The sequence below is a fragment of the Amblyraja radiata genome, chromosome 4, assembly GCF_010909765.2.
Source record: "Amblyraja radiata isolate CabotCenter1 chromosome 4, sAmbRad1.1.pri, whole genome shotgun sequence".
Taxonomy (NCBI): Eukaryota; Metazoa; Chordata; class Chondrichthyes; order Rajiformes; family Rajidae; genus Amblyraja; species Amblyraja radiata.
Genome location: NC_045959.1, coordinates 24,123,148 through 24,136,141, shown reverse-complemented (window position 1 = coordinate 24,136,141; position 12,994 = coordinate 24,123,148). Strand labels below are relative to the sequence as shown.

The 12,994-nt window shown below is 40.6% G+C and overlaps 1 protein-coding gene across 2 annotated transcripts in view; it reads left to right on the top strand.

Moving 5' to 3' along the window:
- fam91a1 (family with sequence similarity 91 member A1) overlaps window positions 1-12,994 on the top strand; it is a 60,197-nt gene that overhangs the window by 29,505 nt on the left and 17,698 nt on the right. For both annotated transcript variants that reach the window (XM_033019076.1, XM_033019077.1), the window contains exons 11-15: window positions 1,097-1,209; window positions 8,292-8,404; window positions 8,684-8,796; window positions 9,974-10,060; window positions 11,852-11,975. In XM_033019076.1, coding sequence (XP_032874967.1) covers window positions 1,097-1,209; window positions 8,292-8,404; window positions 8,684-8,796; window positions 9,974-10,060; window positions 11,852-11,975 — 550 coding nt within the window. The remainder of the gene's footprint in view (window positions 1-1,096; window positions 1,210-8,291; window positions 8,405-8,683; window positions 8,797-9,973; window positions 10,061-11,851; window positions 11,976-12,994) is intronic.

The window sequence follows — 12,994 nt, the reverse complement described above, 5'->3', positions numbered from 1 at the left end:
GTCTGATTTGGCTCAGCCACCAAGCACGACACCTGGAGGCTGCAGCGAATCGTCCGATCAGCTGAGAAGGTTATTGGCTGCAACCTTCCCTCCATTGATGAACTGTACACTGCAAGGGCCAGGAAGCGAGAGGGTAAGATCATCTCTGAACCCTCTCACCCTGGCCACAAACTCTTTGAATCACTTCTCTCTGGAAGGCGACTCCGGACTGTCAAAGCTGCCACAGCCAGACATAAAAACAACTTTTTTACACGAGTAGTAGCTCGACTCAATAACCAAAAACCTGTAGCCTCCTTTTGCTCTGGTATTTTATTTAATTCACATGTTTAATCAATAATGTTTTATTATTAATGTTTAATGTTTTATGTCTCATTCTCAACTGTCACTATGTCATGTTGTCACTTGTGGGTGGAGCACCAAGGCAAATTTCTTGTATGTGAATACTTGGCCAATAAACTTATTCATTCATTTCTGTTGCGACTCGACTACTATGGTTTGGCTAAACAGGCCATCCCAGGCTTATGGACACAACAAATACAAACACGCTCCCATAATATTAAATTCGAAGTCCAATGTAAACACAAATGTTCATTCCTGCGAATGGCAGAACTAGCTTCTTCTCTCTCCGTTTTTTGTAATTCTCGGCCTTTTGTGGTTTTGATGTCATTCATTACTATAGTGCTGAAGATATGGTTGCCACATCGAGCGATTTTGTTTTGTTCTGACTGGCGGACAAAATTGACTTTTAGGCATCTGTAAAAGTTGAATTGGGTCATTACCCAGGGACCGCCTGTATTGTGTCTGTTAAATGCATAATCAATGGTACAGAAAATCTGTGGGTAATTTATCAATAAAATATCTATTAACATTTCCCATTATAAACTCCTGAGCCAACGTTGGGGGAGGGTTGCCGGACCCTGCGACAGCATTACTTGTTGACCTCAGAACTTTCAGATATATATATTTCCTTTAGTGCATGATCCCAAAAGCCATTGGTTGTTGCTGTAAGTAGAGAAATGATACTGATATTGAAAGGAGAAATATCTAATAGACCCTTATTTTGGATGTTGATGGAAATGTTTGTTGTGTCCTTCAGAATGCAGTGTCAGTATACTGTCGGTTGGGCTTTGCACATCGAAAAGGACAAGTTATAAATGCCGATCAGCTTCACCCAACATGGAGGAACGTTCCATCAATCAACAGATTAAAGTAAGGGAAAGATTTCCCACTGATCCACATGCTCACTACTGTAGATTTATGTACATAGTAAACCCTTGTTATTACAGACCTCTTTATAACGGATTTTGGTTGCAGCTGACACAGTGTCCCCACAGTAATCAGACATCACTGTCTCTTTAAAATACAGGCTGTGTAAAACACAGTCTGCGGAGGCCATTGAAATTGACGAACAATTACTTCGATTAACAATTGTGCATTGATGAAGGACACAAAGTGCTGGAGTAACTCAGCGGGTCAGGCAGCATCTCTGAAGAGCTTGGATGGGTGACGTTTCAGGTTGAGACCCACTGCTGGTTACGTTGTGCACCTGACCGGCACGAGGCCGAGGTCCACAGTGGCACTGGGAGACACGGCGCCAACTTTCAACCTCCACTCTGAGCCTGTGACCACTGAAGTTGCCGCTGGGGTGATGATTCAGGTCAGACCAATTCTACTAACCTTCACTGCCAGGCCAGGCTGCTGATGCCAGGCCCACACCAGGCTGCTTCCAGGCCAGACCTACTGCCACCACCGCCAGCCCACACACCTTCCTCGGCCGCCTCCATCCTCTGTGCCTACTGCCGCCACTGCACCCTGGCTGCCTGCGGGCCTTGACCAATGATTTCACTGATCCCCGCTTCTGCTTCTGTCGCCAGCGGGCCGTCAACACCTGGATTTCAAGCCCAGTCCCAGACCGATCTGAAGAAGGATCTCAACCTGAAAAGTAACATATCCAAGTTCTCTCGGGATGCTGCTTGACCCCCTGAGTTATTCCAGCACTTTGTATCCCTTTTGTCTATTAACCAGCACCTGCAGTTGTTTTGTTTCTACTACTTGTGCAATGATACGCGGTTACTCAATAATCCCTTACAAGGTTATGGCCGACAATCGCCAATAATCAATCACAATCACAATAATATTTTATTAGCCAAGTATGTTTTGCAACATACGAGGAATTTCATTTGTCAAGTCAGTCATACAAATAAAAAGCAATGGAACACACAAAAAGCATTTTAACATAAACATCCATCACAGAGACCTCCGCATTCCTCTGTGATGGAAGGCGAAAAAAACAGTTTCCATCTTCCCTCCCCCAGTACAGAGCAGGAACAGGCCCTTCAGCCACAATGTGTAGCCGATCATGATGCCAAGATCAACTCTTTATCTGCCTGCACATAACCCATATACTTCCGCTCCCTCCATAACTCCCTTGTCAATTCTTCCCTTCCATCTCGTACTACCCCCTCCCCGGGCACTTTCCCTTGCAACCGCAAGAGATGCAACACTTGTCCCTTTACCTCCCCCCTCGACTCTGTTCAAGGACCCAAGCAGTCGTTCCAGGTGCGACAGAGGTTTACCTGCATCTCCTCCAACCTCATCTATTGCATCCGCTGCTCTAGATGTCAGCAGATCTATATCGGTGAGACCAAGCGGAGGTTGGCCGATCGTTTCGCCGAACACCTCCGCTCGGTCCGCAATAACCAAGCTGACCTCCCGGTGGCTCAACACTTCAACTCCCCCTCCCACTCTGTCTCCGACCTCTCTGTCCTGGGTCTCCTCCATGGCCACAGCGAGCAGCACCGGAAATTGGAGGAACAGCACCTCATATTCCGCTTGGGGAGTCTGCATCCTGGGGGCATGAACATCGAATTCTCCCAATTTTGTTAGTCCTTGCTATCTCCTCCCCTTCCTCAGTCCCCCTGCTGTCTCCTCCCATCCCCCAGCCTTCGGGCTCCTCCTCCTTTTTCCTTTCTTGTCCCCGCCCCCCCCACCCCCGATCAGTCTGAAGAAGGGTTTTCGGCCCGAAACGTTGCCTATTTCCTTTGCTCCATAGATGCTGCTGCACCCGCTGAGTTTCTCCAGCTTTTTTGTGTACCATCCATATACTTCCATTCCCTTCATATGCATATGTCTATCGAAAGTCTCTTAAATGCCACTGATGCCTGTGCTCCACCAGTGATGGCAGTACATTCCAGGAACTCACTGCTCTCTGTGTAAAAAAAGAAAGAACGCCCCTCACATCTCATAGTCATTGAGTCTTACAATATGGAAACAGGCCCTTCGGCCCAACTTATCCAACAATGTCCCAGCTACACTTGTCCCACTTGCCTGTGCATGGTCCATATCCCTCCAAACCTGTCTAACTGTTTCTTAAACAATGGGATTGTCCCAGCCTCAACAACCTCCTCTGGCAGCTTGCTCCATTGACCCACCACCCTTTGAGTGAAAAAGTTACCCCTCAGATTCCTATTAAATCTTTTCCCCTTCACCTTGAACCTATATCCTCTGGTCCTCGATTCCCCTATTCTGGGCAAAAGACTCGGTTCATCTACCCGACCTATTCCTCTCATGATCTTGTACACATCTATAAGATCACCCCTTATCCTCCTGCACTTCATGGAATAGAGACCCAGCCTAATCAACCTCTCCCTATAGCTCACACCCACTAATCCTGGCAACATCCTCGTAAATCTTTTTTGAACCCTTTCAAGCTTGACAATATAACATGGCGCCCAGAACTGAACACAATATTCTAAATGCGGTCTCACCAACGTCTTATACAACTGCACATGACCTCCCAACTTCTATACTCAATACTTTGACTGAAGAAGGCCAAAGTGCCAAAAGCCTTTTTGACCAACTTATCTACCTGCGACTTGACCTTCAAGGAACCATGCACCTGTACTCCTGGATCCCTCTGCTCTACAACACTACCCAGAGGCCTACCATTTACTGTGTAGGTCCTGTCCTTGTTTGGCGTCCCAAAATGTAACATCTCACACTTCTCTGTATTAAATTCCATCAACCATTCCTCCGCCCACCTAGCCAATTGATCCAGATCCTGCTGCAATCTTTTACAACCATCTTCACTATCTGCAAAACCACTAACTTTAGTATCATCTGCAAACTTGCTTATCCTGCCCTGTATGTTCTCATCCTAATCATTGATGTTGATGACAAACAGTAGCAGGCCCAGCACCGAACCCTGAGGCACACCTCTAGTCACACGCTTCCAGTCTGAGAAGGAACCTTCCACCATTACCCTCTGCTTCCATCCATGGAGCCAATTTGCTATCTCAGCTCCTTTAAACTTTGCCCCTCTCATCTTAAAGCTTTGCTCTTTAATATTTCACATTTCCATTCTGGGAAAAATATTCTGACTGTAACCTATTTATGCTTCAATATTCTTTAACTGGCAAGGTAACAAGAGTGTGAATTTGAGTTGGAAGTATAATTGAAATGAATTGAAATATACAGTATGGAACAGGCCCTTCAACCTACCAAATCCATGCTGACCATTATCCATTTGCACTAGTTATATGTTATCCCACTTTTGCATCCACTCACTACACATGAGGGACAATTTACAGAGGCCAATTAACCTACAAACCAGTATGTCTTTGGGATATTTGAGGAAACCAGTGCACCTGGAGGAAACGCATGTAGTCATAGGGAGAATGTTCAAACTCTAAAGGGACAGTACCTGAGGTCAGGATCAAACCCAAGTCTCTGGCACTGTGTGCAGCAGCTCTACCAGCTGCATGACTCTGCATTATGCAGCTAGTAGCTAATTTGTGACAAATAGATGTACTGAGGCAAGTTTATACACGGGATACAAATTTAGAAACATGCTTCTTCTTTTTTGAGAAATAGTACACAATTATTGGAGCCAGTCGAGAATTGATTTACTAGGTTAATTCCTGGATTATTGTCCTATCATTAATCACATAAACAAAATGCAGACCTTTACTCCTTGGAGTTTAGAAGTATGACATAGGAATTTATATATTGCAATATAATCACAAGGGGTCATGACAAAGGTATGTTGTAATGTTTCCATAAGTGGGTGATTCTCAGTCAAGGGGGCATAATTGTATGGGACATTAATTTAAAACTGAAATGGGTAGGAATTCCTCACAGAGGATGGTATCTCTCTGAAATTTTATACGTTGATGCATTGTGGAGGCCACATTACTGGAAGTATATAAAGAGGAAGTAAACTTTTGAAAGATCTGGGAATTAAAGGCTATGATCATATTGAATGGTGGGATAGACTTGAGGGCCAAGTGTCTTGATCCTATTTTATTTAGTGTGTCCCTGATGTACATTTTGGCATGCTATTGTAAGTTCCTATTATGGGCTTCATTTTAAGTAGCAATATTTATCTCTTCATGTGCACATATATACTTGTCCCAGGCAAAGTTAATTGTCCTCGCAATGAATACCAGTTTAATGCAACATTCTATTTCTCTTATAAAATTACTTTAATTGAAGATCATGAATGCGACTTCCTCATAACAATTTCCTCCTTACTTTTTCCACACTTACCAATGCATTAAAAATAAAAATACCAACAATATTATTGGTCTTTTTTTTCTTAGTGGGGCACCACATTGAGGTTTTCAAATTTGATGACAATGTCTTCAGTTACGAAACCGAAAGGTCACTTCAGATCACGTAAAGGTTTCATCCCAGGCATGTTTACCCAGTCGAAAACATCTGCCTTCTAGCTTGCAGAATGGTCTCTAACCACTGCCGAACTTGCTTCAGTATTGATGCATATCATTTCAAACTTCCGAAAAATTAGTGGGTGCTTCTCTCCCTCTTAAATTTGACAGCGTGCTGACAAAAAATGCGCCTGGGAGGTTTACTCCCGAACATAGGGATTTTAACTATTATCTGGATTATCCTTGTAAATTGTACAACATTTATTTTATTCATGAGACACCATATAAAGAGAAACTAAAATCTTGGGATGCAATGTTTGTGCCCTTTCTGTATCCTGTAAAAAGGTCAGGATATTATTATTCTGCTAATATAAAAAAGTGATGGTCATATAATTCTTGATAATTAAGAATATAATTTATCTGGTTCAATAATAAGATTTTATTTCAATAATAATATATTATTAGATTATTTAATTCAATATCTAAGTTCATGAAATAATTAGATTATTATTATTGGACAATACGTCTCACCCCCTCCATGACACAACCTGAGGAGCACCTTCAGCAACAGACTAGTCCCACCAAAGTGCAGCACAGAACGCCACGGGATATCCTTCTTCCCTGTGGCTATCAAACTATACAACTCCTCCAACTTCTGTTGTCGGGTACACTGACTCTCACCCCCCCCCCCCCCTACCCCCATCTTTGCATTTCCCTCTTCCTGGACTTTTGCACGATAATTTAATTTCAACTGGTCCCTTAAATTGAATTATTATTATTTCATTATTATTATACTGCACAGGACGCTTTCAATGCCTTGTGTCTTTTGTATTTTTTGACTGGTGGCAGACCAATTTCCCTCTGGGATAAATAAAGTGGTATCGTAAATTTATTTAATCTTAATTATATGGTGTTTTCATTGTTTTCAGACATATTTTGTAAATGGCAACCAGGACCAAAACAAAATTTAAGCAAGAGTAGGCAATCAGGCTACACAACTGGGTTTCACATGACTGGGTCCTTACTTTGTACTTAAGTCCACTTGTTCAAGGCTGTCCTTCTCGCAAAACCATTCCAATGTCTACCCTGTCAAGCCCCTTTAGGATTTAAAGATCATTTGGTCATAAGGAATAGGAGTAGAATTAGGCCATTCGGCCCATCAAGTCTACTCCGCCATTCAATCATGGCTGGTCTATCTCTCCCTCCTAGCCCCATTCTCCTGGCTTCTCCCCATAACCACTGACACCTGTACTAATCAAGAATCTATCTCTGCCTTAATGTCCACTGATGGCCTCCACAGCCATTTTATATGTTTGAATAAGTTCATCCCTTGTTCTTCTAAACTCCAGGCAATACAGGTCCAATCTATTTAATCTTTCTTTGTATGTCAACCCTTTCATGCAAGGAATGGGCCTGGGGAATCTACTTTGTACTGTCCCTAATGTTAATGTTCCTTATGTTATGTATGAGGATCAAAACGGCATGCATTATTCCAGGTGAGACCTCGCTAATTGCAACAAAGCCTTCCTATTTTTAACCTGATGGTTGAAATTCTATTTATTAACAAGCTGTACACACATGGTGCTATTTGCATGGTTGTTCTAATTGCAACATCACGCAGTGGACAATGCGTGTCCACTTACATATCGAATGAAACAGAGATCAAAATTAATTGGCTTTTTAAAACTGTCATCTAGATATACATACATATCATTGAGATACGGAAAAGCCACGTTTCTCTTGATTCTTGGGTACTTTGCTTTCTCTCACTCTGTATTCTGCTCGACCTGTATTCTTTTTACATCAAAATTACTGCTTTTATTGTTCTGAGTTTATTCTGACCATTTTTTTGATTTGCATCAAAGTGAATTTGATGAAGAAAAATCAGGAAGGTATATAGATATCTACTTTGGTCTAATTTTGCATCTTTATAAATGTATACCCTAAACGTGAATATTGTAAAATTAAATTTTGATTATCATAGTTCCATAATCCTCTCAGATCAAGATCCTGCTAAGCAACATTTCTACATAAGCATATGTGAGATACCACACCATTTAAATTTAATCAGTTCTGTTAGTACTGGTTGGATTTTTCTCTTCCCTTTCCCTATTCTTGAATCCAGTTTGCTTTTAACTGGATGCAAACTTCTTTGTAGAATATGTTAAATTCTACACATTTTTATATTTTGTTGGTGTTGTAGCTACAAGGTTCATTATATATGTGCTGTACTGGTCACTTAAATTTCAATATTATATCATTATTATAATGCGCAGGACACTTTCAATGCCTTGTGTCTTTTGTATCTTTTGACTGGAGGTAGACCAATTTCCCTCTGGGATAAATAATAAATATAAATAATATAAATAGGCTCATATGTTCTGCACTTCATAGTTCAGACATTTTTTTATCAAAACAGTTCCAGTTATTGTTATTTGAAAAAAGGATACATTTAAAATGAAACAGTTGCTCCTGAAACCGGTGCTACAATTCTCTTCACCATTGGGGGGAGAAAACATTCTGTGAACAGGAGTGCAAAGCATAGTCCAAATGTACAGTTTTATAGTCAAAGGTACTCCATCCAAACCTGTGCTAATGCTATCAATGCTTGGTTATGTCATATAGATGTGCAATGGATCCACAGAAGATGCTGCTGTCATGGGATGGGATGGAAAATCGGAGTCCTGTGCATGATACAACAACAACAGAGACAGATGCAACTAGTCAGGATGATGTGGGTTAGTGAGGGACTCATGCTTGTTCATTTCACTCGATGATATATAGTGATTTATTCTTGTTACCTGTACTTTACAGCCATAGTTAATCCTTCGGCTTGATCAAACTTTCAAGCACTTCGTCTTGCATATCTGGTAAAAATATCCTTGAATTTTTTCTGACGTTTAATACATGTACAGTGAAGTGTCATAAGATGTGGTTTTTCCAAATCATGTCATTTCGGTATTTTTCCTATTTGGTTGTGTTTATGTTTAAGTGATCATTATGTTTTTCATTTGCAGCTGACTCTGCCAGTGTGAATAGTTTAAACTTGCCCAGTGGACACACAAAAAGAATTGCATTCCTGTTTGACTCAACCCTCACAGCGTTTTTAATGATGGGAAATCTTTCACCGGTAAAGTCCTTTGAAATGCTACTAATGCCACCTTTCTCAGTAAATTAAAAAAAAATAAAAAAATTCTCAATAGCCAATTTTCTCGCATTACCGAAAACATGGTAATCAATTTGCATGAAATGCTCTTCCAAAAATAGCAGTATGAGTACAACCAAATTATCTGCTTTAGTAAAGATACACAAGACAGAAAATGCTGGACTCTTGAGTAAAAAAACTGGTTCCTGGAAGAACTCCGCAGGTCAGGCAGCATCTGTGGAGGAAAGTAGAGTGGACGCTTTGGGTTGCGATTCTTCAGACTGAATGAGTAGTGAGGAGATAGCTGGTAGAAAGGTGAAGGGGGGGGGGGCAGAATTAACATGTGATAGATGGATCCAGGTGAGGAGGGGTTGATTGGCAAGTGGGGAAGAGATGGATGGAGATAGTAACGTTGATGTTGATTTATGTGAATATTGGTCTGGAACCATATTTGACATTGTTTGCAATGGTGTATGAGAAAGCTCAGCTTAGAGAATTTTTTGCCTGTTCGAAGCGATCCGAGGTCAAATTCAATAATGGAAGCACAAAGGTCAAGACTCCAGTACAGTACTGAGCGAGTGCTGTAATGTTGCAGGTGCCGCTTCCACATTAAACTCCAGTTCTGAGGGGAAAGTAAATGGACCCGTGGCAATAGAAACAGAAAATTAACCCTGTCTCTTGGCCGATATTTAGACTTCAACCTGTGTTTCTAAAACACATGACAAGATCATTACCACATTGCTGCTTATGTAATCTTGTATTGTTTACATTGTTTAATTTATTTTGTACTTTGGAAGAATGCTTTACAAGTTCACAAAATTTGCTGTAAGGCAATTTAGGATGTTCAGAAATGAACGTGTATAAATACAAGACTTTTTAAAGGCGTTGTAATCTGCATTCAATTTCTAAGTTGTGGGAATCTGAACCAAAGTAACCATTATGTGGATTCATTGTTATTTGTGGAGTGTCATCGTTGGTTAAGATGTGAACTTTGCTGCTGTATTAATTGTACCTATGAAATGTATCTCAGGTAATTAATACTGCTTTATTAGGTAAATTTTGGACTAAATTTTAGGTGGCAAGATTGCAAATAATTGACATTTTTGTTAAAGGTTTGTTACCTGTGCTTTGTGTGGTTAATGCGTTGTTGCTTCTTTTACAGAACCTAAAGAGCCACGCTGTGACTATGTTTGAAGTTGGAAAGTTATCAGATGAGTCTCTGGACAGTTTCCTAGTAGAACTTGAAAAGGTATGCTATCAGGGAAAAGTTAGTGGTTACTTTTCTGGTATTCTGGTATATCTGTATACAACAGACACAAAACAGGAGGACTTCAAATGTTCTACCAATCACAAATTTGTAGTAATTTAAATGTTTGGCTTTATTGACTTTGTTTTCCAAATGGTGCTTATTTATTTGAGTTGAAGAGTGGAAGAGGGGGGGGGGGGGGGATATCCAGAGCTTGGGTCTTGTCAGCTGCAACCAACAGTAGAACCATGGAATTGTATAATCAATGAAAGTAATGGAGGTGTACAGAAAACTGCAGGACCTGGAGGATGGGACCAGGACCTGATAGTCAAGGAGAGACAGGATAGGAAAAAGTGAGTCTAATTTCAATTCCGGATACTATCACGCAACTCTCTAATAGCAACATGGTGACTAATTGCACTCTTGTAAGGTGTCATTCTACATACCAGGTGAACCGTTGCAAAGAATAAACTGAAAGACACCTAAGGAACACCTTGTAGATGATATACATTTCAGCAGAGGCCAGTGGATTTTTACATATTCACAGATATTGATGTAGGTTTATTATTATCACATGTACTGAGGTGTAGTGAAAAACTTTTGTTTGCATGCTGTCCAGTCAGAGCGAATCATACTAGGCATGAGTACAATCAAACCTTACACAAGTCGTGCAAAGTAGAAAAATACCAGAGTGCAGAATGTAGTGTTACAGCATTATAACCCAGAGGAAAAAGTCCAAGGTCTGCAATGAGGTAAGTTGGAAGATTAGGACAGCACACAAACTAATGGGAAGACTATTTAGTAATCTGATAACAGCAGGGATGCAGCTGTTTCTTGAATCTGCAGGAGCGTGCTTTCAAGCTTTAGTGTCTTCTGCCCAACGGGAGAGAAGAGGAGATAATCGGGGTGGAAAAGATCCTTGATTGTGTTGGCTGCTTTCCTGAAAACGAGAGTGAAGTAACGAGGAGTCGATGTTGGGAGACTGGTCTGTGTGATGGACTGGGTTAAATCCACAACTCTGCAATTTCTTGAGATCTTGGGCAGAGCTGTTGCCAAACCAAGCCTGTGGTGCATCCTGGTGGTATGCTTTCTACAGTGCATCTGTAGAAGTTGGTAAGAGTTGTTGGAAACATGCCAAACTTCCTTAGTCTTCTGAGGAAGTTGAGGCATTAGTGTGTTTTGAAGGCAGTAGCTTCAATGTGGTTGGACCACAAATTGTTGGTGATATTTATGCCTAGGAACCTGAGGCTTTTGACCATCTCCACTTTGGTGTGGGCTACACTGGCAGGGTTGACATTTATTGTGAACACCATTGAACTGAGTGGCATGCTGGACCACTTCACAGGACTATTTATAGTCAATCACATTGCTGTGGATCTAAAGTTATTTAGGCCAAACTAGAAATTGGGGACAGATTCACTTCCCTAAAAGATTATAACTTTCTGATGCATTTATAGCTACTATTAATAGTTCTAGCTGTTTATTTCAGGTTTGCACAATTCATTAAATTTTAAATTCAGGCATGAGTTGGTGTCTCTAAAATCATTAACCAAGCCCTCTGCCTTATTAGTCCTGTAATGTATCCACCATTCAACCATGTCCTCTTGCAGTAAAAACAAAACCTAATTATTTACAAACCTCAAATATATTAAAGAAATTGTGGAATCGCAAGCAATAAATATTACAATTCCATATCAAGTTAATGTTAGTATATCTTAACCGAAATCATTTTGTTTCAAACATTTGTTGTCAATGCTGTTTATGAATGGTAATTGGACTGTTGTTATATTTAAGGTTCAGAACACTGGTGAGGGCGAGGCACAGAGATACTTTGATCATGCACTAACTTTGAGAAACACTATTCTCTTTCTACGACATAATAAGGACCTGGTTACGGATGATGAACAGCCAAGCAATGGTAGGATTTGTGCTCTGTTGGAAATATGGTTAAAGACCAAAAAAATAATTAAACGGTCACTTTATTCATTAATTTTTCTGGATGATGCTTTATTTCTTGATGCAGGAAGATTGTTCCCGATGTTGGGGAAGTCCAGAACTAGGGGTCACAGTTTAAGGATAAGAGGGAAGTCTTTTAGGACCGAGATGAGAAAATCATTTTTTACACATCTGTGGAATTCTCTGCCACAGAAGGTAGTTGAGGCCAGTTCATTGGCTATATTTAAGAGGGAGTTAGATGTGGCCATTGTGGCTAAAGGGATCAGGGGGTATGGAGAGAAGGCAGGGATGGGATACTGAGTTGGATGATCAGCCATGATCATATCGAATGGCGGTGCAGGCTCGAAGGGCCGAATGGCCTACTCCTGCACCTATTTTCTATGTTTCTATTTCAAGACGAGAATATTGAAAGTATAGAGTGGGTTAATTCTTGCTTTAATATAGAGCAGATCCTTAAGTTTATCACATTTAGGAATTAATTGGTCTGGTTTCCATTTTGCAGAAAAATAAGATGTAAAAAGGAGAATTTTCAAGCACAAACTCAGATCTATTAGAAAGATTGAACGTGCCGAAGTTGTTTTTATAAATATCGGGTGGTGACCGAAAGGAGATAATGAGGATTATAAAAGCATTAAATTGTGTAGGCCCTTTTGGGGAGGCTAGAATTAATGACACTAAATAAATGACTCTTGTTAATAACCTGTCTGAAGAAATTGAGATGAATCTTCTTTTAACAAGGGAACGGTGTAAATGTAGAACACGTTGCAACAGTTGAGCAATGAAGCATAGATTTACCGAAGGAGAAGTTAGATAAGCATGCATGCAAGAGGCAATAATGTTGATGAAGATAGATAAAACAATGGCCAGGTGGAGTGCTAAAACCAGCATGTACTTGGTGAACTTTATGGCTTATTTCTATACTCAGAATTATTTTTAAAAGGAAAAAACATCTTGCATTTCTGTTGTCTTATCAGAAGATGC